The 24,222-nt window shown below is 44.3% G+C and overlaps 1 protein-coding gene across 1 annotated transcript; it reads right to left on the minus strand.

The window, feature by feature from the left end:
- Positions 1–360: 360 nt before the first annotated feature.
- Positions 361–23,009, minus strand: BSG (basigin (Ok blood group)). The gene is made up of 8 exons (XM_044269700.1): positions 22,845–23,009; positions 8,551–8,707; positions 7,606–7,694; positions 6,471–6,610; positions 5,025–5,301; positions 4,204–4,228; positions 3,288–3,349; positions 361–877 (listed from the first exon to the last, which is right to left on the minus strand). The coding sequence occupies exons 1-7, from the start codon at positions 22,912–22,914 to the stop codon at positions 3,295–3,297; spliced, it is 813 nt and encodes a 270-aa protein (XP_044125635.1). The 5' UTR covers positions 22,915–23,009; the 3' UTR covers positions 361–877; positions 3,288–3,294.
- Positions 23,010–24,222: the final 1,213 nt, after the last annotated feature.

Here is a 24,222-nt window from a genome sequence, read left to right on the forward strand (position 1 = left end):
TGACAGACTACCTTTAAGAGTCCAGGATCTGTGTTACTGCCAATTACAGACAATGCCTTTGGGCATCTGTGGCGCCCACCCAGCTTCTGAGCAGGGTCTATGTCCAAAGTGCAGACTTCCACTGTACCACCATGCATGCACTCTGGCTGTCCTTAAGGGGTTAAAAAAAGTGGTCAATTTCTGATAAAACATACCTTTTAATACTATGGCATCCTAAGAGTAAAGTTATATCGTAGGGCTTGATTTAGTAGGTCCCCAGAAAACTTACAGTGGAGATGATCAACTAAACTACAGTGCAAGGCAAGCCTAATAGAAAGGTGCTGTCACCTTTGAGAAATTAATAGTAAAATGAGAGCAAAATAAAAGGTGGGACGTTTTTATTGATGTGATTTCTCTTCAGACACAAATTTACAAATCCAGTGTCAAACTTTCAAAAAGATACAAAAAAAAAAACATACATCAGGTTGTGGACCACGGGCTAAAAAGTTCTGCTTTATCCCTCCCCGTGTACATGAAAAATAAAAAGCATTAGTCCTGTCTTGCACAAACATTGCATGCCCTCAACAGGCTACAACAAAACAAAAAGTTTATAAGGCTGATCCTACTAAATCTTAAATACCCAGAGCCAATAAGAATCCTATTTGGCAGCTGCTGCCCAGCCACAACAAGCAGCCGTCTGCAGAACTGAAACCACATGTACATCTGGCAAAGGACATGGTTTCTGTATCAAGCATAAAAACTGTTTTACATGATAGAAAATAAAAACAATTAGGATTGGTTGTTGCCGTGTAGAATATCAAGGGGACAGGGAATTCTTCAACTGCGTGCGTAACACCAGAGCTTATTCAATAATGCGATCTTCAATTCATCTGTTCATCTGCAAGGAAAACCAAGCATCATGAATGTAAACTTGGTCATTGACATTTATGTTGGCTGCCCCTAAAACCACGACAGGGATGCGGGTGATAAAAAAAAAAAAAACCCTGTCTCAAGCACCATACCCTTGCTGGGGTAAGGCTCATGCACATGTCCTTACCCAGCCCTTGTGTGCATTGGGGACCACAATTTGCAGTCCCCAATACACGGGCAACATCTGTGCGGTTTATGTAGATGGATGCAGACCCATTCAACTCTTGAATGGATCCACGATCCTTCCACATTGCAAAAAAAAAAAAAAAAGCATCCTTCCTACCCAGAAATCACACAACCACATTTTGCATCCTACTGAAAGGAAGTGTTGGTCAAATTTATGTTCAAGGTGTTTGACAGGAATAACTTTTTTTTAGTAATTGTGCCACCATTAAATGACATTTTGAAGTGATCTACTATGAAAAGCTAGTTACTTGTGTAACTTACTGGAGAGATCTCTCGCTGGTCTTAATATCTCCTATGCTGCTGGAGGATGTACCTAGTTTATGACTGTATAAGACGCAGTCCTCATCCTAAATTAGGCACATTCTCCAGCAGTCAGTGCGCCCAAGCAGAACTCTACCACAGTTTAGAACAGTCAGATTTCTGGCTTCATTTGCGAAAACTTGTGTAAATGAAGATTTGTGGTGGGAGCTGACCACGTTACTACCTTCCTTTGCCATGCCCCTTTATCTGAAAGGTGGTGAGGGCAGCTTAAAACTGCCCCGTGCACATGCTCTGTTCCATCCTTCTAACAGATGTGACAGTTGAAGCTGTAAGAGTTAGAGCTGCAGCAGAAAGGACACTCCTGCTGAGCTGCCAGTCTGAAGAGAATCTAGCAGAACTGAAGCAATGAATGGGGAGCTCGCTGGATCCATGAGGTACAGGGCTTGTTCTAGCTTTGTTAGAAAGACATCATGTACTATGCGATGTCACATTTTCATTTGTACACAAATCATGGCACAACTCCTTTAAATCAAGATGCCAGTAGAAGGATTCTTCAATCCCTAGTTCAAGCAACATTTCAGTCTGGTATGACCTTTTGTCAAATGTATCCGATTCAGCTTGTGTAGGGAGTGTGAAGAAAAATGACAGCCACTAGGCTGCTGGGATTTTGCCTAGTGGCTGTCATGTTCCTCCTCACTCCACATTCTCTACACAAGCTAGACCAGATTTACCAAAAAAAAAAAAAAAAAAAAAAAAAAAAGGAGTGTGCCGTTGACTTTTACACTACCCCCAATAGGTCATCAATATCCGATTAGTGTGCGTCCCCCACTGATTAACTGTGGAGGTCAGCGATGTCACATGGCCTATGTGCAGGTTAGTCCACATTCAAATAAATGGTCTTGTGCTGCAATACCAAGCACATCCACTATATAATGTATGTCACTGTGCTTGGTATCTTGTGAGGTGGCCACAAGGCTCTCATGAGCGATGGGGCCCTTTCAAACACCTCGTCAGAAGTGCAGAGAGTCAGACCTCCACCAATCTGATATTGATGACCTCCCCTGAGGATAGGCCGTCAATATTGCACTCCTAGAAAACTCTTTTAAAGTGGTTGTCCAGGATTAGAACACTGCTGCTTACTTACAGAAATGGTGCCACCCCTGTGTCTGGTGTTACAGCTCAACTTCATTCAAATAAATTTAGGTTGAGCTAGAATACCACATACAATCTGGACATGTGTGGAGCAGTTTCTGGAACAAAGCAGCAATGGTCTTCTAAGCCTGGACAACCATTTTAAAAAGGTTTTCCAGGAGAACATGCATATCCTCAGGGAAGGTCATCAACTTAAAACCGGATGCAACTCTGTCAGAACTAAATCCTCCTCTTCCCAGCTTGTCTCAACTCCCCTTGTGGAAGGGGGGGGGCAGTTCATGTGGAGTTCTTGGATAGTATTCCATGTTTGAGAACATGGAGGTTTAAAAAAGGTTCTATGGAGAGAGGAGAAGGTGCCCTAAATGACTGTGGCTCCAAGTGGGACCTGGACATATTGAATATGCAAAGCTAGATGTGGTGGTGTATGGTAATCATTGTAGGGTCCAGATTAACTGTCTCTTTGCTAAGGGTTGGGGGTTATGGGACAGTTATTGGATTTGTAAGTGATTTTCATCTATTGATAAAATGCTATTCGGGATACCAGAACCCCCGTTTGTACAATTTTTCAATAATGTTTAATAAAAACCTATCAGATTTAAAATAAAAAAAATATATAAAACCGGATGCAACAAGATCCAGAAAAGTCCAGTTTTTGGCAGGACGGATACAGATTCTCTTCTACAGACACATTGGTTATTCTGAGGTGGAGTAGTAGTACATGCACTAGAGTAGAGCAAAGTTCATACGGAGCGTTTTCCCTCTGGCAATAGTTATCTTACCCACAGCTCAGCTTGAATTTCTCTGCCGCACCGTCTCATGGTTTGCGCCAGCATTGCTTTTCCTAGAACGTAATAGAGGCAATTATAATGAAGAAAAACTATGGACTTTCTTCTGACAGGTTGTTGAACTAAGTTCTAAATGTCACATTAGTAGAGCCAGCAAAATTGGAAACATCCATTGCAATGATGAAAAAACATTTGCCACAACTATCTTGGGACTAAACTTCGTGAAGCATTACGATCATGCCATGTCTGTACAGTGCCCTACAGGTTAAAAATACTCTAACACCAGAGGAGTGGGAACAAATAGATTATTATACTGTCACTCATAGGATTACTACTTCTTGCATATGGTGAAACTAGAATTTGGCTTCACAATACAAGTAGGTTGATCTGTAGACCTGAACTAGTGTTCCGTTTGAAATAAAGTTGATGGATTTTAGCCGAGTGCTGGAAATTGACTGTCCTACAGTTCTACTTGGACCAGTGCCTACACTGAAAAGACCAAGATGGGTAAGCCAAATCAAACTTTTAACACATTATTGTATTGCCGGCCAAACCAGCAGAGAACACAGGGTGTGTGCATCTCTCCCCTGATATCTGGATATTTTCACATCAGATTGCCCTGGGGGATGACAGAGGCCGTCTCCTCTCTCCCCATTGAATACATACACCTCAGCTTAGACTGGGGAGCTGTCATTTGGCCGACAGCTATAGGTAGTGTGTGGCCATCCTTACTCTTTCCTCCTGACAGCATCTGTAGTAGTTCTGCATTTTTCCCCGCCCATTAAAATATAAAAATAAAGAACCGACGCTGGAGGAATCGTATTTTTATCGGGTTACATGGTTAGTTTCACATGAAAAGGCCTCTTTTATACAGTCACTTGTCATTTAAACAAAAAAAAAAACTACTTACAGAGGGGCAGAGCCGCCATCTTCATCTGTGGAAAAAAAAAAAAAAAAAAAGTTAATAAATAATATGTAGTAGATGTCTTAGTATAACTGCTGTCGCCATGCTAGCAATGTTCAAGAGAGCAGGACAGAAACTAACCAAGTACTGCCTCAACCTATTTTCTGTATTGGGCTACATGGAAATGCAAAGCAGAGCAGAGCCTGAAATTACATTCACTCTTACCAAAAAAGGTCCCCCTTACTGTTGCTCAGAAATCGGAAGGAAGGAAAAAAAAAAAAAAAAAAAAAAAAAAGTGCTATAAGGGCACTGGATGCAATATCACAGAACCTTCCAGTCTAGGGTGTTCAATCCTACTTACAAACTTGAGAACCCGTGGATGAAACGTGGTAAGAACCTACAAATCTGAATATCTACTCTAAAGAGGTTCTCCAGGATTTTGGTGTTGGACTATCCTCAGAATAGGCAATCGATATCCGATTGGCAGGGGTCTGATACCCCACACCCTTGCTGATCAGCTATTCTGCAGTAGCTCTGGCAGAGCTAGAACTACACAGCTTCAACCATTGTGCAGTAACCAGCTCCTTCCACTATGCAATGGACAGGATTGAATAGTTAAATGCTGGCTTCCGATGCCAGAACTACCCTGAAACAGCTGATCAGCAGCTGAATGGGGCGTCAGACCCTTGTTGATCAGATACCGATTGCCTATTCTGAGGATACGCCATCAATAGCAAAATCCTGGAGACACCTTTAAGTGACAATATACATATCACTAATGCAATTAAAATCCATTGCTTTGCAAACTAGCTCATCTCTCGTCTTACCTTCAGGAGCCTCGTCAGGCTTTCTCCTCTTCTCGTAGATGAAGATAATTGTGACTAGAATTATAACCTCTGCCACAATACCAAGGAAAGGCCAGAGTGCAGCAAGACGGCTGCGTACACGAAGAGCAACAGTGGCTCCTGTGGTGCCCAGCATATTGGTCCCATTACAGATATAGTCACCCTGATCTTTCTCAATGTCTAGTTGGTGAATGCGAAGCTCTGTCTTATTTCCAGCAGATTTAATGAAATAGCGTTCATCTGTCCCATTCACTATGGCCTAGAGGGGAAAAAAAATAAAAAGTACTCCATAAATATAGAAATCACATTCTAGTGATATAAAAAGGTACTTTAAAACAGGCTGTAAGACTCCAGTTTGTCGGCATGACACCCAACAAACTAAATCACTATTTTGGAAGTTTATTAAGACCTATGTTATAGACTCTGGTCTTAATCTGTCCCCTGCCTGTGTCAGAGGCGTGCACCAGAACTGAAATCTACGCCAAATTCCAGGAGTCTACCATTACATGTTCAGGGCTCGCTATGCACTGCCACTTTTAGGAAAAGTCATCAGTTGGGCACAAAACCACCACCAAGTCACAAAATTATGTGCAAATAGGGAGTGCACCAAACTGACTGACTCCAGTTACCTAGCATATAAGGGTAAATAATGGAGATCAGTCCCATGTCAAGATGCCTTCAAGAACAAAACCAAAAAAATTAAAAGTACTATTGCATGAAGCTTACTATATTCCTCCATTACACAGAAATTATTTTGCTGCTGGAGGCTTTATTATTGCCAAAGGAACAAAAGCATGAGACCAGCACCATGCAGGGTAGGAGCTGGCCCCATGCCTTGTGAACTTTACTTTCAGAAAGAAGAACAAGGGTGGACCCACTTTCCTCAGCTCCATCCTGTCCATGGGGTTTCTAGGTGGGGAAGTTGTCAAGCACAGCAGGAAAAGTTATTGGACTATGATCCACAGTTAAAACAATAAATTCCAAGGGGCCGCCAAGGAGCATGACTGACCAAACAGACTTCAGTTAAAGGAAGGTACCAAAAACATGTCCTGGTGGGGGTGGGGTAGGGGGTTATGTGGCCTGACAGCATGGAGTTGGCTACATGCCAGTGCACTCCTGCCAGTATCCCAACTTACCAGGCGTAACTATGGGGAAATGTCCTGGGAAATGGCAATACTAGAAAGTCTTGTCTGCGGTTTATATGAGCACCATGTAATGCTCAGCTCCCCTGCAGTGTCACAAGCAGTCTGAGCTGTGTCTAGGGACATGTTCTCCAAAATTAGCAAACCCCTTTGAGAGTGAAGCTGGAGAGGTTTTATATATTTTGCTGAAGCATCAAGTACAAAATATCAAGCAAATACAGTTTCTGAAAAATATATCTACCACAATGTAATGAAATTGTATAAAGAAAGTAAAACATTTCCAAACCTGGACACTGCCATCTTCAGACACCCGGTACCACATCCATTGCTCTACAAGAGGATAAGCGTTGCTTTTACAAGTCATAACTCCTGTGTCTCCCTCATTGCCATGCTCCGATTTCTTATACGCCATTACATGGGGTGGGACTAGGAGAACCAGACATGAAAACCAGTAAGACGTTTCCAGGTATCGCACAGTTCTACTAGGACGTAATATTTGCAATACAATTTTTGTGGCATGTACTTAAGGCTATGGACACCTTTGGGGCTTTTTTATATATCACTGAACAGACTTCCCCTTCTAGAGTAACATTAACCCATATACATAATAGATTGCACAAACCAATAGGAGTACATGTAGTTATAATATATATTAATTAATATATATATATATATATATATATATATATATATATATACACACACACACCAAAGTGTGCAATCCTGTATCAGGTCAGACCACCACCATGCGATTGTGTGAGTGTGAGACATATACACAATTTACTCATTTTGGTCTAAAAAAAAAAATTCAATTGGTCAGATTTTTGGGCCATTTTTGAGTAACTGGGGTAAAAAATAAAAAGTCTGCAGAGTATATCGTCTCAGTTCTGTCAGCTGACGACTCCTGTGAAGCTTGATCTCCTGACCTCAAACACTTATAGCAAAACTTAAACTGATAAGAACATAGCTTAAGTCAGAAGATCAGAGAATTCTTCACATGAGCCGTCAGCTGATGGGACTGAAGTGATTTTTAAAATCTCAACTCAAAAATGGCTGACAATTTTTAATAAAGAGCATTTGAAAAAAATCATTTAGCCCAAAATGAGTAAAATGCACGCATAAAAAAAAATGCCTCGAAGGTGTCCATAACTGAGAATTCCTTACTGAACATTGCCATAAGAAAGCAAAAAATAAATAAATCCATAACAGTAAGTTTACCACAATAAAGAGGCATTCAGTTGTACTTTATGTCATGATTCACCATTTAAGCCACCCAAACACATGGAAGAACTCTTTGGAAAGGGAAAACTTTTGGAAACCAGCAGCTTCCTAGGATGCCAGAATATGTAGCTGCTCCATTTAAGAGCACAGAAAAAAATAAAAATACGTATATTAAATATGCTATATGTATAGTACTGTACCTGTGACATTAATCACTCCACTAAGGTCAGGAACAGTCAAGAACTTGCATGTATATTGTCCAGAGCTCTCTACATTCACCTTGGTAATGCTGAAAAGAAAATGCCATAATTTAAAGATCTGTGCGAGGGGACAGAAGACAGACTGTTTTACGCTCTTCATGCAGGACAGACAGGAATTCAGGTCACAGAAAGGAATTCTAATGCTGTTAATCCCTCAAGAGGACATGGATGGTTCAATAGCACATCTGCTCGCAAGAGCAAAATGCCACCACCTCAATGTGACAGTGATGCTAATACAGTCAGTCGCTGACTGCACAGATACAAAGACACCACTGTCCTCCTTGTACTTAGTCTCAGTTAAGTACACCAGCACAAACAAGCTTCAAGACCCCTTCAGGATAAATGCAAGAAGTGCAGCAAAGTTCTGAGTGCTAAAAAACATCTTTCCCTAGAATGTCCACCGAGAACTTTTAATAGCCAATTGTCCACATGACACACACACACTGTGGGTCCTTAGAATAAGACTGTGCCGCAGTTCACGTGGAGGCTTAGTAATAAGTACGTTTTTTTTTTCTGTTTGAGGAGTCAAAAACCTCTACCAGGGCACCCTCCATGTTATCCATGGTTTGAGTTTATTGGTGAACTGCATGCATATCCATTTATACTACATATAATGTGAAGGTCTCTCATAGGGCAGTAACCTCCTCCCATTCTGTCAAAAGCCTCCCAATGAGGGCTAAAACTCTCGTCGAGGTGGAAAGACAACCACTATAAACCACCTACATTACACCTTCAGCAAAAGAGACGCAGAAAGCTATCAAATGCTTCCTGGGCACTGGCATGTACACTTCTTACAGATGGCAAGGGGTGCACTTCTTTCAAACATAAATAAAAAGATCTTAAAAAAAAAAAAAAAGTGTTCAGCCCCCACACAAGAAAACTTACTTATACGTTGTTATCAGAGAGCCATCTTTGTCTTCATGGACAAGCTTATCCCCCTTATACCACTCGTGGCCAGATATTTGAAAAGAAAGGTCTGTCAAATTGCACATTAGAATCTCTTCACCGGGTGCATCTGGGGAACTTGTTAAGATGCGTGGATCTGTAGAGGAAGGGAGAATAAAAAAAATTAGAAATGTTTCAAACTTATATGAAACTAATCTACACGGTTCCACAGCCAAGTTTTTTCCCCCCTGAGGTTTGTCCACCGTACACTGCCAATGTTGATATTTGGTAGGAAGCGTTTCAGGCTAGGGCCGCAATTCGTATGGCCAAGGACTGCAGCATAGCTCAATAAAGTGAATAGGTCAATGTTGCCGACAGCTGGATTCCTTGTGACTGTTGTGGTCATGACAACTTGGGGGGCACACCACAATCCAGCTAGAGCTACAATGGTCTCTTTGGTTGACCAAAGTTACCACATAGCCCTAGCCTAACTGCAAAATAGCTCCTACAAAATATCAATAGAAGACAACCATCCATCCAGGTATAAAAATTAAGAATGAACTTGCTGTTACATGTACAGTTAAATGCAGGTTGACTACGAGCACTTTCATCCAAAACACCACTTGGAGCTGGGAAGAACATCAGGAAAAAAATGTTCTATGAAGCCGGAACAAAATTAGGAGCACAACGTTCTGGAAGAGGGATAAGCAACATCGACCATTTTTCTATCTACTGCAGGAGGGAAAAGGGCTGGCAGCATTGAAGGTGAGGTACAACACCATGACCTGGTGTGGTTTCAACACACGGGATAGCAGCTAGGTTGGTCCACAAAACAAAGGATATTCATAAAATAGATGTAGCTTGTATCCAAAGACTGGGAAGACTGCAGTGCTTTTAAACCTGCTTTTTATAGTCGCATTGCTTTTAACGTACTTAATGGTCTAGAACAGTGTTTCAGCAAATAACACGTTATCTGGGAACATCAAACAAAGCAGGTGCAAAGGGAAGGAAGTAAGGTCCAGCAAGGGAATTTCATTATGCGAGTGGTGCCTTGGAGCCGAGAATCAAAGCCAACATAAGGGAAACCAAGCATACTCAAGGAGTCAGCTAAATCTGGACTACAACACTAAGTGGAGGGAGTGGGTCTTCAGGACATCACAGGGATCCTTCGAAATTAAGGTTTCTCACTCACGGTCTAAGACAATAACATTGGCCTGTGAACGAATCCACTTGATGCGAGGACTCTTTGTCAGGTGGTTACGATCTGGATCATTACTGGCACGGCACTCATAGGTCCCAGAATCTTCTGGGTTGAGGTTGAAGAGATAGAGTATACTGGCAGCATGGAAGACATATGTCAAGTTCATCTGTACACGGTCTTCTCGGGCTCCGTCCCACAGCTGAGAGAAGCTTTCATTGCTATAGTCTGCCTCAAACCACCACTGTATCTCTGGCATTGGACGGCCAATGGCCTCACAGTGTAATGCCACCGATTCTCCTGTCAGTCTGACCTCTGAGAGTGGAGACTTAATAAACCCAGCTGTAGGTATGAGTGAAAGGGTTAACCAGAAGAACAATACATCATACTCTAGATCTAGAAGAGGCTCCAGACTGCCTGAATTATAGAGGACCTGTCACCTCTCCTCACGTGTTTTTTTAAAATTACTTGCATTCTCCATGTGATAATTATGGAGAATCTATTCTCTTAACTACCATATTTTGTTTGCCATACAAGACACCCCCCCCCCCTCCCTCAAAGTGGGGAGTAAATGTTAGTGTGTGTTATCGGGCAAATACTAATGAGCGCTTCCATTATGGAAGTATGGAAGTGCTCAATAGTACAGGAAGACTGGGAAGCAGTGTATGCAGCACTGTGCAGTAGGGCTGAAACGATTACTTGAATTAATCGATTAACTCGGCACAAAAAGTCCTCAAATCATTAGTTTGTGCCATGTGAACACAGTGAGTGAAGAGCTTGCTATTACTCACGCTCCATGGTCACCCGCCTGCTCGCACAATGCTGCTTTGGATCCTGACGTACACACAGTCAGGACATTTTTAGTTCACTGGCGCTGTGGCTGGGCACTGAAGGGGGGGGGGGGGGGGGACTGATGCACTTAGGCTGATCGCACAGGGGGAACAAAGTGTTGGACTGATGGCAAGGGGTCTGATGAGTTTTTATAAAGGAACACAGCCTATTCATTTTTTCTTATTAGATTACTCGATTAATTGTAAAAATAAAGAGCGGTAGAATACTCGATTACTAAAATAATGGTTTACTGCAGCCCTACTGTGCAGGCTCTGTACTCACCACCACCTGGTCATCAGTCACTCGCTGGGCTGTGACTGCATGTTGGGTCACAGCGCAGTGCTAGTCAGGCTGAACTAGAGTAGTGTGGATGTGCGGAGCAGGAGAGGCAAGTTAAGGGTCTTAATGTTTGCTCTGAGCCTGGAGATTTAATCTGAGGTCTGCTTGGGTTGGGGATGTGGGTGATTCACATTGAGGGGGTCTCATGAAGATAATAGGTCTGAGCTGAGATCTAATAAAAAAATATTTTACATTTTCCTACTCTAAAACCTATGTGCGTCGTATAGGGCGAAAAATACGGTACCGGTGTGTTGTCCCATTCCTTTATTATTTCTGCTACAAGTTCTAAATGAATTACTAGCAGTTTGTAATGAAGGTCCAGATGGGTGTCACCAGTGTTGGGTGGTATTCCTGCACAGTCTGCCACTGGGAGAAAGGGCAGGAACACGACACCCCATTCCCCAGTAATACCCATGTGGACCATCATTAAAAACTGCTAGTAATTACTACATGGGGATGCGAGTAGTTACTAAAACAGACGCGTCAGGAGAGGTTACACCCTCTGTAGGATCAGAATAATATATACAACGCCCAATATTAGCACATCTAGAGCATTCACATAGGTAAAGGAGGGCAGAAGTTCTTTCCTGACCTTTTCAGAGCAGGCAGTTAATAAGCATGTTCTCTCCATTAGCCAATTAGGCCACACACTGCCAAACAAGTCATAATTAACAGATCATAATCAGACCAAACAGGAGGTGGCAGAGATATGCCCCCGCAAGGCTGCTGACTGTTCAGTCAATGTTCAATTTAGCATTTATTAATTATAGAAGACGTGCACATGTGAACGCAGACCCAGTATGGGTGCAGATGTGTTCTGAGGAGATGTATACTGATCAGATCCAGACGTCCTGGGTGAGGTGCCACATGCAATCTGCGTACTCACCATGACTCAGGATTTCCAGAAAAAAAAACTTAGGCAATACTTCCCACTAACACAACACCAAGGAGGCCCCAGTTACTGCTCCAAATTAACGGCAGGAGATTATTCTACAGAAAGTCTGCTTCCAACATGGGCAGGCTCATCAGGAACAAGCGCCTGAACGGACACACTGCCTGCTGTAAACCCGCCTTCTAGCACCAAACAAGTGAGCAGAACGACAGGAGATCAATTTCTGCTGCACATAAAAAAATAGTTTGTGGGAAAGAGGGAAGTATTGCCAATAGTGTTTGGGGGATGAATGATCACAGTGGCCATCATACATTCCCACAATGGCAATGATCAGGGAGGAATGGTTGGTTCCTAATAGTTTCCCTAAGGCCCCTTGCAGACAAGCAAGTATTCAACGCGGGTGCAATGCGTGATGCGAACGCATTGTGCCTGCACTGAATCCAGACCCATTCATTTCAAAGGGGCTGTGTACATAAGCCTCGTTTTTCACGCATCACTTATGCGTTGTGAGGGTAAAAAATAAAAATCGCAGCATGTTCTATATTCTGCGTTTTTGACGCAATGCTTCCTATAGAAGTGAATGGGGCTGCGTGAAAAATCACATCCGCAAACAAGTGCGTATGCAATGGTGTTTTTCACTGAAGGTTTGTAAACCTTCAGTTGTCACGCGCAAAACGCATTAAATCACATTGCACCAGAACGCGTTCGCACACTAAACTGAAACTTTTACTGAACGCATCCAGACCTATTCCGCTCGTCTGCAAGGGGCCTAAGGCTTTCACACCGCGTTTCCTTTGGCCTCCGTAAGATGATATGGATTAGATTTTTTTTTTTACTGAGTGAAAGCCCAGCAGACTGCATTATTACACAGAGAGGCACCCAACAACAAAAAGTTAAAGCACATAGTACAGTATCGGTTCTTTTAACATAGGAACTTTGTGGCAACTGTGACACAAGTCCAAGGTTTCAGTTTGGGAAACTGTCCCAGATGGAACCTCGGATTGTACTTTTAGCACTCTCCACAGACACCAATAGGTGTTCTTAAGCACTTATCTGCCCACGGGAACACAGATTTGATAGAGATGCGCTGTTGTGAAAGAGGGTGCTTCGGCTAGGTTTCATGGACATGACTGCTGGAAATGCAAGCTGCATCAATTCCGTCTTCTGACCTGTGGATGGCGCTACCTGGACACTGATTACTTCAAGGATGGGGTAAACAAAGTGAATATTCATAGTGCGGGGTCCAGATGGCTCAGCATGAACCCCACCCCATTGTAACTTACATTACACAAATGCTACCCTCTATCACACAGATATTTAGAAAGTGCAAATGCAGGACAAACCAGTTCACAGCGAGCAGAAAACAAGCAGTTTGGTGCGGGACTAAATATACAGTGTGACAGATGCCACAGGGTCGGGTGTCACCAGGGTCTGGCTGACATTTTGATGTGATGTACATGCAGTCAGCTGCTGACCTTTGTCAGGTTCACTAAACAGATTATACACCTGACCCCACATGACTGACAAACCTAGTCACTACTACTGAAAGGTGATCCTTTTTAACCCTTTACCCTTGCTCATTCTAATGTGCCTGTTCACCTTAAAAATAAACTAAACACGTAATGGACACGGAAAGAAAATGGATTTGTGCGCATGAGCCCTAAAACTGGCTGAATAGCATTTTTTTTCCAGTTCCACCCAATTTGTCTTTTTTGCAGCTTCCCACTAGATTGTGTGCAATATTAAATGGAGTCATCAGAAAGTGCAGCTTGTCCAGCAAAAAAACAAGCCCTATGTGAATGTTAAAATAAGCTATGGCTTCTGGAAGGTAGGGAGTAAAATAGGGAAATGGAAAACTGCAAGGTCCTGAAGGGGTTAACAGCGATATACATTTTTTTTATCTAGGTGGCCAATTTGTAAGCCAAGGTTTTCTCCAGCAATTACAAGGTTAAGTGCAGAGCCACTTTTAAGTAAATGAAACAATAGCCGTTCCGGAGCAGGGACCTTTTACACAGAACAGTGCTGGTAGCTGCCCCCTCCAATCACAGTGGAGAGCCCGAGTCACATGACTCAGTGTCACCATCTCAAAGTCACCTTCAGCCTGCAATGTGTGTCACGTCCAGGGAGCAGGACATCGCTGCTCAATCTACGCACGCCCCTTATGTGAAGGTCAGAAGGGGGACAGGGAGGGCAGCTACAGAAATTAGGCAAAAAGCTTACATCACACGTCAAGGGTAAAAGGCTGGTGCCAGCTGGATATGCTTGTGCCATAATAGGACTGACGTCACCATGTGTGTACGTGCTCAGCCATTCATTTTCATTACAAGTGACCCCCGAACAGCCACATAGGGCATGGTTAATCCCATCGGTATTACTAAACCCCCGCCTCAAAAAAAAACAAAAAAAAAAAAAAAACACACAACTAAGACCATTTAGGCATGTCTATACAGCCTCTGCTGTACATGGGGTTCATGCAGCAAGCCACACTGTACCCCTACAATAAAGGTCATCCTCAGGCTGCAGTCATAGTCCCTTTACTCCAGTAATTTTGATGATCAAACGTTAAAGGGAACCTGTCACCAGGATTTTGTGTATAGCGCTGAGGACATGGGTTGCTAGATGGCATACATATGCAAATCATTTTTTTTTTTTAACAAAAGCACACAGAGCTATGGGGACTGGGTATTGCGGATGTGCTAGTGGCCATCTAGCAACCCATGTCCTCAGCTCTATACCCAAAATCCAGGGGACAGGTTCCCTTTAACTGAAATAAGCAACACAATAACCAGTCTCCCGTTTCTAATATCAGTCTGTTCATACCACGTGAAACATCTCATTAGGGTACTTTCACACTTGCAGCAGAATATACCAGCAGGCAGTTCCATTGCTGTAACTGCCTGCCGGAACAGGACGCAAGCGGATGCATTTGTCAGACAGATACTGGATCAGTCTTACTGGTTGTCATCTGGAAAAACTGATCCGGTATTTATCTTTTTCCCCCAATTTTAAAGGTCTGCGCATGCGGATCTGTTTTTCCAGAACACTGGGGCCTTATTCAATGGAAATGAAGGCCAAATACAGCATTCCGGCAAGTGTTAAAACGGCAGCATGCTGCAGTATTATCTCCAGCCAGAAATTTAAGGGTACTTCACACTAGCGTTTTTTCTTTTCCGACATGGAGTTCCGTCCTAGGGGCTCTATACTGGAAAAGAACTGATCAGTTTTATCCTAATGCATTCTGAATGGAGAGCAATCCGTTGACTATTTATCAGGATGTCTTCAGGTCAGTCTTTGACTTTTCAGGACGGAGATAATACAGCAGAATGCTGCGGTTTTATCTCCGGCCAAAATTATGGAAGACTTTGCCGGGATGCCGGATCAGTCATTTTTTCCTATGGGAATGCATTAATGCCTGATCTGGCCCCGAGTGTTCCAGAAAAACAGATCTGGCATTGCGGTCTTCGCATTCTCAGACGGCAAAGGTGGTGAAAAAAAATAAATAAATGCTGGATACGTTTTTCCGGATGATACCGGAGAGACTGATCCAGCATTTCAATGCATTTGTCATACGGATCAGGACCCTGAGCCGTCTGACAAATGCCATCAGTTTGCATACGTTTTGATGGATCCAGAAGGCAGTTCCAGATTGCTCTCCATTCAGAATGCATTAGGATAAAACTGATCAGTTCTTTTCCGGTATTGAGCCCCTAGGACGGAACTCCATGTCGGAAAAGAACGCTAGTGTGAAAGTACCCTTACTCAGACTGGCTGACTGCATAGATCATTTATGACTGAAACGCGTTCATCAATTTGATTTCAGCAGGCAATACAAGCCCAAGTGATGGGCCTGTGAAGACCATGCATTTGGAAAAGGATATTATAGGAGGAGTATACCCAACTACGTTTTCTTTATGGCTTTTCTTTTACACAGCCATGACATTCTCTATCAGGGTATACATACACAGTGCATATTAGGGCATGTTCACACCTGCGTTGGAGGCTCTGTTTAGCACCCCAGTCACACAGTGCGTTAAATATCAGAGAGAAGAGTCCTGCATTTCTTTGCTAAAACTGAAGCCGAATGGATCCCCTTGTGGTCCATTATGTGCCAAATTTGGCACTTCCGTTATTTCTAGGAGCAGAAGGATGGAAAACACACTGATGTGAACACGTCCTTACTGGGTCACTCTCGGTGCAGAAAAAGTGTAATATGGTATTAGCCAAGAGGAGAAGATTTTTAAAATCTCATACATTATGCGGGAAGTGACCTGTGGTGTGGATTTGGAAGTCTGTACCACACCAATTGTTGCAGGGCTGACAGCGAGATCTGGGCAAATCCACAAGTAAAAAGTGGATTTTGGTGCAAAAAAAATGCACGGAAAGTCCAAAAACGACACTGCTGGAGCCATGTAGCCTACGAGCACTGAGCTATGGAGCATGAGGAGTCATGATTCTATAATGCGATCGGACCAGACACTTAGCTACATACAACACCATCCCAGCTCCCCCATATACATGCACTGCTCGGCTGGGTATACACGTTTTCAATGGGGAAGGATATCAGCCGCTGCTAGACGCCTATAGCATCAGCTCATCATTGGGCATGCTGAAATCCAACAATCTGTGGGTGCCCTTGTGTGTATGGGAGCCAGAAGATGTGAGGCAAGCTCTACATACAAGCATAAAACCAATTAGCTGCCTGTTCGGCCTCATGCACACAACTGTCTGTATTGTGGTCCGCAAACTACGCAGAGCTTTCATGTGCACTGCCTCACTCCCACCACCGGAAACGACTATTCCTGTGTGCAATACAAATTATTATGTTGTAAAACTTGCAGAACAGATCCGCGTGTTGTCCATTTTCCCAGACCCATAGAAATGAACGTGTCCATCTACGATCCGCAGAACTTGCAGATCGGACACCGATACAGAACACGGTTGTGTGCATGGGAGTGAGGCTCAGAAACTGATCAATAACATGCGCTGTAATGTATTTTTAGGGTCTGATAAGGTTCCAGGTGAACAGGCAGTTGTGCGGGCAATGTAACGCTAAATACTACTCATGGCCTTCATGCTGAGAGTATCCGAGGTGTGCTGCTGCTCAACTCTCAATAGACCTTTAGATTTTATGTCATTCTGTAACCATTCCCCAACATGCCTGCAAAAACTGCATCAACTGTGAACAGGGCCATAAAGCGCAATAAACACTGATAAGGTGAATTCTCACAGGTTTGTCATTATGGACCTCTATTTGGTCACTATAAGGGTGTATCCAGACATTATGGATGATGTGTGGTTAATGTCAACTTTGTGGCAGTTTTTACAGGTAAAACTTTATACTGACATCTCAACCATAACCGCAGCAACCACATCTTGAAGGGGTTGTCTCAGTTCAGAGCTGAACCCGGACATGTCCTTCTCCCAGTCAGCCCCTCAGATGAGCATCGGAGCGCGTTTGCTGTATAGTGCAGGGCTTTTTCATTACATCCATTGACGTACCGGGTCTCTGCGAGGGAGAGGCTTCCGCCTAGCCGTGAGCCTGGCGACATCACTGGCACTGATGGCTGGGCTTTAGCGTTGCCCTAGCCTGTAAAACAGCTAAGGCAGCACTGGCGCCCGCCCATTAGTGCCAGTGACATCACCGCTAGATGGAAGCCTCTGCCTAGTAGCGTAAAAATAAACAAAAAACCTGATCCAGAGCATGGCAAAGGAGAGCATCAGAGCATGAAATGCTCCGATGCTCATCTCAGAGGAGCTGGAAGGGTGAAGATGGGGATATGTCCGGGTTTCACTCTGAACCCCTTTAAGGCTATGTCCACATATGACTGAAAAGCTGCACATTTGCCAACAGGAGCTTTGTGCATCAAATCTGCAGCATTGTACAGTACCAGCAAAGCCACCGAGTTATTAGAAATTCTCATTGACAGGCTGTGGAAAGCCACAGCAGAAAGTGACCTGTGGTGTGGATGTGAAATTAGTCAGTCATCAGTGTATGGAACAGGAAGTGTAGTGTCCACAGCTCAGCTCCAGTCGCCTGCAGTACCCCAGCACGGCCACTACACGGTGTATAGAGCAGTTATCCTCCGGCACTGTACACTATAGTTTCTGAAGCCATGGCAGCTTGAGAGCACCGATTGGTGGGAGTAACCTGAATGAGGTGTCCTCCTGAGAAACAGGAGACCTGCCTCCAATAAAGGAGAGACCATTACCGCCTGGCAGATCCCACGATGCCACTCTGGCTGAGATCATATTACATCACGCGCCTGCTGAAGCAAATCACTAGCACACCCAAAACCTTTAGCTTGTTTTATGGATAGAAATTGTAGCCAGAAAAGGTCTATTGAATCCACTACGTAGTCACTGAATCCAAGCTACAAGGCACAGGTTGGTGCAGCCAAGAGCCAACTAAATAAAAAAAAAAAAAAAAACATCATTCCCGCCACATTCACATGAAGGCAGTAACCAACTGCAGTTAATGATGCACATATGCTCCATCCAGGGCGCAAACCCAGTAACTCCAAGCTCTTAGAATGCAGAACATGGAAAACCAACATTTTACTGATTAACAGCTCAAGTCAAAAGTCCCAACAAGATTCCACAGACCAGTAAACATGCATCATGGAGAAAGGCTCTTCTGACCTTAAGCGCATTTCCACTGGCATCAGTGCCCAGTTAATACTTCACCAGATGCCATACGTCACCAGAATGGCCATTACCTGGAGTGTAGACAAGACTGGAACCAGATTTCCCTTGGTTGTCACTGCTAGGTAACCAGAAGGTAAACTAGTTTGTGATACCCTGTTCAACTTCATCTACCATGCATAAAGAACGTTCTTCCACCACCAGGAGCTTGGGCACTAAACAGGCATACATAGTTTCCACTAAACAAGGAGATGACCCTCAATGGTGGTATTTAAGAGGGGTTATCATGCAAACCATGATGATTATCTACCCTCTGGATAGGTCATCAATATCAGATCTGTGGGAGTCTGACTCGCAGGACCACCACCGATCAGCAGCAGCCTTCGAGTCATTGTATATCAGTCACATGGCCTAGTTGCGCCTCAGCCCCATTCTTGTCAATGGGGCTGCAATACCAAGCACTGCCACTATACAATGTGCAGCGCTGTGCTTGGTAAACTGCTGGGGACTCTGCAGCGCTTACCAGAGCTCTGATGAGTGTGGGGGCTCCCTGAAGTAGCTGATCAGTGGGTTGTCCCAGGACTCGGACGCCTGCCAATGTCATAATGTGAACCTATCCTGGGGATACCTTATCAGTCATTTCCTGGTTAACCCCTTTAACACAGAATCCACAGAAAACTTAAAGTAGTCTTCAAACCAAGGACTATTTTAGTATTTTTGGTCCATTATAGTCTTTTTGGTTGTACATCTGTTAATCACCATGGTACTACATGACCAGTTACTATCTGCCAGCATGCCAAAGAAGCATTGCGGCTATGGTCCATAACATCTGATCTCAAAATACAGGTGCATTTACTATTGACAATTACTTCTGGCACCCGCCAAGACTAACCACCACTCATGGAGCAATAGGAAGCTTATAAAGCCAATGCTGTGGTTGAGGCCTACATGAAAGCAATCCAGCCCTGGTCTCTATTGTACCTGCTGTTGTAAAGTAGAAGAAACGCATGCAAAAGACATTAAGGCATGCCTGGACAGCAGGAACACTTGAAAGGCGGACATCTTTAAGGCTGCCATACAGTAGCTGTTGGCTGAAAGATAGCCATCTCACCCAACTCCCGATACACATACAACTTCGGTTGAGATACCTCCGATGGTGTCTCATCTCCTTGGAGATTGAAAAGCGGGGCAAAAATATTTACTGCACCCAATGCTTCTCTTCCTAGACACCTACTGGGGGATGAGTCAGGAGCACCCCTTACACTGCTGCCCAAACCCACCATCCTTGCCAAGTTCAGCGGGGCGCCTTTAGGCCCATGTTTAACCCTTATTATGGCACCACTGTAGTGGGCCAGATGCTTCTTGGGCATGAATTTGAACTCAATAGAAACCCCCCTCATCATGGCTGCTCTAGTTGTATTTTGATAGGGAGAAGGTATGAAATTTGCCTTCAGTTTTAGAACTGTGGAAGAGGTCCCAGACAACCAGTGCCCACGTGATGAGCGCAGGACACATGATGAACATTTTTTCTGCTGCTGCCATAGAGGCGACGGGGCAGCTTACCAGCACGATATGGTCTGAGTCACTTAGCGGCAGGGGTGGCCAGGCTGCAGAAGAATGCAGGCTATTGAGGAGACTGAGCTGGAGTCACATGCCGTGTCCAAGGGCAGCCAAACATTTTAAAGAGGATTATTAACAGGCCAATAGGCTTACTGTACACCAAACTTCATAAGCGTACAAGTGAAATTCACATGTAATTAGATGTACTGACCTACAGACACAGTCACTGAACAGGACTGCACAAGCCTCCTTACAAAGAAGTCACCCATGGATATAGCTAAAAAAATAAAAACAGCCAAAGATGTGCCATGCACATTGTACTCTACGAGAATCTGAAATTCTCATGGACACAATGCTGATTTTTTCTGTGCGGAGTTTAAGATCTGCAGCATGTCAATTTATTTTACTTTCCCTGGCCCGATTTTCTCCATTCACTTCAATGGGGAGAGCAAAAGCTGCATGGGGAATCTCCGCACAGAAATCCTAAAACTGGTGACTGTCCCCTTTTAAAGGGGCAGAGATCTAATGTTCAGCCCCTATAAAAGTACAGCGCCGTGCTCGGTAAGCTGCAGCTCACAAGAGGTTGATTAGCGAGGATGCAGAGTCAGACCACCACCCTGAGGGCAAGGCCTCAATATTGTACTCTCAGAAAAACCCTTTTAAGACTCTGGAAATCCCTTTAAGCAAAGGATCCCATATGGTGACTAAAGAAATGTATAAAGGAATCACAAGTACAGCAAGCCGCTAGACAACAGAAGGGAAGCAGCGCTGCGCCTCCTCTGTTTTCAGTGGCTCAGCTCACCGCTCTGCAGACAAACAGGCGGCTGTAAACCCCTTTCTGCCTATGGCCGCTTTCAGTCAGCGTTTGATCAGCGATTTTCATCGGCAGAGCCTATACCCGTGATGGCTAAACTCCGGCACTCCAGCTGTGGTAAAACTACAACTCCCTAGATGTACACTTACTTGGTTGTTCTCAGAGCTCCAAAGACATGAATAGAGCATGCTGGGAGTTGGAGGTCAGCCATCACTGGCCTATACAGAACTAGGGTGTAATGGGAAGATGTGCTCACAATCACTGGTGGGGGAAAAAAAAAAAAAAAAAAAATCACTGATCAAACACTGACTGTGAAAGTGGCCTAACAGTCTAACAATGGCGGAATCTGAATGATCAGTGATCTCCGCCACTGTAAACTTCTCATAAGTAAAGTTTGCTGTGTACGAGGCGGTGACTAGGAGCACAGCAGCGCTATGATTCCAGGACAGGAACAGCATACCACTGCCAGCGTTATGTAGCGATATTAAAGGGGTTACCCAGGTTCAGGGCTGAACCCGGACATGCCTCTCCATTTTCACCCCGGCAGCCCCCCTGACTTGAGCATCGGAGCAGTTTGTGCTCCGATGCTCTCCTTTGCCCTGTGCTGTATCGCGCAGGGAAAAGGCATTTTCTGGAGATCCGGTGATGTACTGAGCTCTCCATGGGGCTGCCAGGAAGCCCGGTGATGTCACCGGCACTGATGGGTGGGCTTTAGCGCTGCCCTAGCCAGGTAAAAGGCTAGGGCAGCGCTAACGCGTTCAGAGCTGGTGACATCACTGAACACACTGCCGGGCGGAGGCTTTGTTATAGTAAACAAAAGAGCCCTTGCCCTGCGCCTTAAGGGGGATGTCCAGTATTCCAAGAACACAACTGCTGTATCCTATAAACAGATCACACCCGTCCATGGGCAGCAGGCCGTATTGTAGCTCAACCCAATTCACTAGAAGCGAGCTTAGCTGCAATACTAGACAACCCATTGAAAGGCGTGCTGGTTTCGGAAGAAAGCAGCCATGTTTTTTTTAACACCCTCAGAAGTCTTACTTATTTTTCAACTGTAATAAAGCCTTCAGGTTTATAGATCTCTATCACTGAAAAGTTCTGCCAAGTCCTAATATACCTCTGGGGAGATTTAGCAAAACTGGTAAGACTGGTATAGTTGCCCATAGCAACCAGATTCCACCTTTCATTTCTCAGAGCTACTTTTGAAAACGAAAAGTGGAATCCGATTGGTTGCTATGGGCAACTAAGCCAGTTATTTCCCACACCAGTTTTGATAAATATCACCTTGGACACCAGGAAGACCGTTGATCTAGAGCAGGGGCCCACATGCGGCCCTCAATACCATTCTGTGTGGCCCCCAACCATCCAGTAACAGACATCTGTCTTGTGGCTGCTCATATGCATCCTTTAGAAGTGTAACTAAACATTTAAGATACATACTGCATGTTTAATATGCCATAAAGATAGTATTTCAGTTGGTAATACCCCTTCAAGTTTTATCTTCAGCCCTTGCAATTGGTTTAGGCTGACGATGTGACCCCCAACCAAAAAAGGTGCACAGCTAATCCAATCTACGCCATCACTGCTGGGTGAGAGCCTAGAAGCCAGAACACAGGGGCCAGTGGTGTCAGCTAAGCACAGATTTGGAGGCCACAGTTTTTTTTTTTTTTTTTTTTTAAGTTTCCATTCGCTGATAGCAAACAGGGCAAGGACTTTAAACATAGTTGCCTAATGTTTTATCACATAATAACAGAAGACAACTAGAGTTCAGTTCAGTTAAGCTTGGGTCTCAGGCACCTGTAAGACACGACTAATATGGCTGATCTCTTTAACCGTGACGTCATCAACACCTGAATGGGACACAAACAATAGGAGCCAGGACCCCCCGACCTCCGTCCTACCCCATAGCAGTAGCTAGGAGAACCCCTTTATGTATGCCCCTCTGTGCCAACCAACCAGGTGACCGCCGAGTCTGACCCGGCATTAACCCCTATGCCCTCTAAAGTCAAACCGTTTACCTGAGCACTCGGCCCCTTTCCCGCTCAGTACGAGCAGTACGGCAGCGACTACGAGCTGAAAGCCCTTCATGTTGCAGTCTGCACCGGCCACGCACAGGTCACCGGCGTCTTCTCTCCTCACCGAACGGCAGCCAATTGAGACGAGCAGCCGGTCAGCTGGTTCCTTATGTCAGTGGGCGGGGCGCTGGGGTACGCACTTCCGGCCTTCTCTAATCTCACGTCCTCGCATCACGTGACCTCGTGTAGGGTTCATGGGGTAGCACACAGTGGAAGAGCCGGTTATTTCCCTGCCGTTAGATGGCGCTCTGTGCTCCCAAGGGGTTCCCGGTGCTGCTGGGTCTTTGTGGGGGTTGTTGTTCAAGATTCATACTTTCCATTTGCGAGGAGGGGTAATATTGGTGGTGCCTAGCGGCAAATCGTTTTTACACTAAGCGGTGCCTCTAGCTGTGCCAAATGCCTAGCTATACATGGCCAAGCCCACCCAGGGCCTTTAGTGCCCCACACAGTAGTTATGCCCCTTACATTAGTGCTACCGCCTTAGGGCCCCTTACATTGGTGCTACCCACTTAGTGCCCCTTTTGCCTCATTCACACATCAGTGTTCGGTCAGTGATTTCCATCCGTTATTTTGAGCCAAAACCAGGTACGGGGCTAAACACAGAACAGGTGCAGATCTTTCCCTTATACAGTCCTGATCAAAAGTTTAAGACCACTTGAAAAATGGCAAAAAAAAAAATCATATTTAGCATGGCTGGATCTTAACAAGGTTCCAAGTAGAGCTTCAACATGCAACAAGAAGAAATGGGAGGGAGACAAAACATTTTTTGAGCATTCAATTTAATGAAAACAACGAATAAACCGAAACAGGCTGTTTTTCAGCTGATCAAAAGATTAGGACCACACCTTCAAAACTTATGACTGTGGAGGCTCCAATCCTGGTTTGGCTCACAAACACTGATGGAAATCACTGATCAAAACACAGACGTGTGAATAAGCACCCCCTTACATTAGTGTTACCCATGTAGTTCCCCTTAAATTAGTGCTACCCCTTAGTGCCCCCTTACATAAGTGCTACCCCCTTAGTCTCCATTACATTAGTGATGCTCCCTTAGTGCCCCTTATATTAGTGCTATCCCCTTAGTTTCCATTACATTAGTGCTGCTCCCTTAGTGCCCTCTTACATTAGGTTTGCTCCCTTTGTGCCCCCTTACATTAGTGCTACCGCCTTAGTGCCCCTTTTGCTTCATTCACGCAGTCAGTATTCGGTCATTGATTTCCATCAGCTATAATGAGCCAAAACCAGGTAGGGGTCCAAACACAGAACAGGTGCAGATCTTTCTCTTATACCTTATGTCTGTGGAGGCTCCAATCCTGGTTTT

Source organism: Bufo gargarizans, chromosome 1 (assembly GCF_014858855.1).
Source record: "Bufo gargarizans isolate SCDJY-AF-19 chromosome 1, ASM1485885v1, whole genome shotgun sequence".
Taxonomy (NCBI): Eukaryota; Metazoa; Chordata; class Amphibia; order Anura; family Bufonidae; genus Bufo; species Bufo gargarizans.

Bases quoted from the DNA above. Each gene is read 5' to 3' on its own strand.
- BSG (XM_044269700.1), bottom strand. From the start codon at position 22,914: ATGAAGGGCTTTCAGCTCGTAGTCGCTGCCGTACTGCTCGTACTGAGC. The intron at 8,708-22,844 runs GTAAACGGTTTG...CTTCCTCTACAG, and splicing joins GAAAGGGGCCGAGTGCTCAG to ATCCACGCATCTTAACAAGT. The intron at 6,611-7,605 runs GTACAGTACTAT...TGGTTCTCCTAG, and splicing joins TGGAGTGATTAATGTCACAG to TCCCACCCCATGTAATGGCG.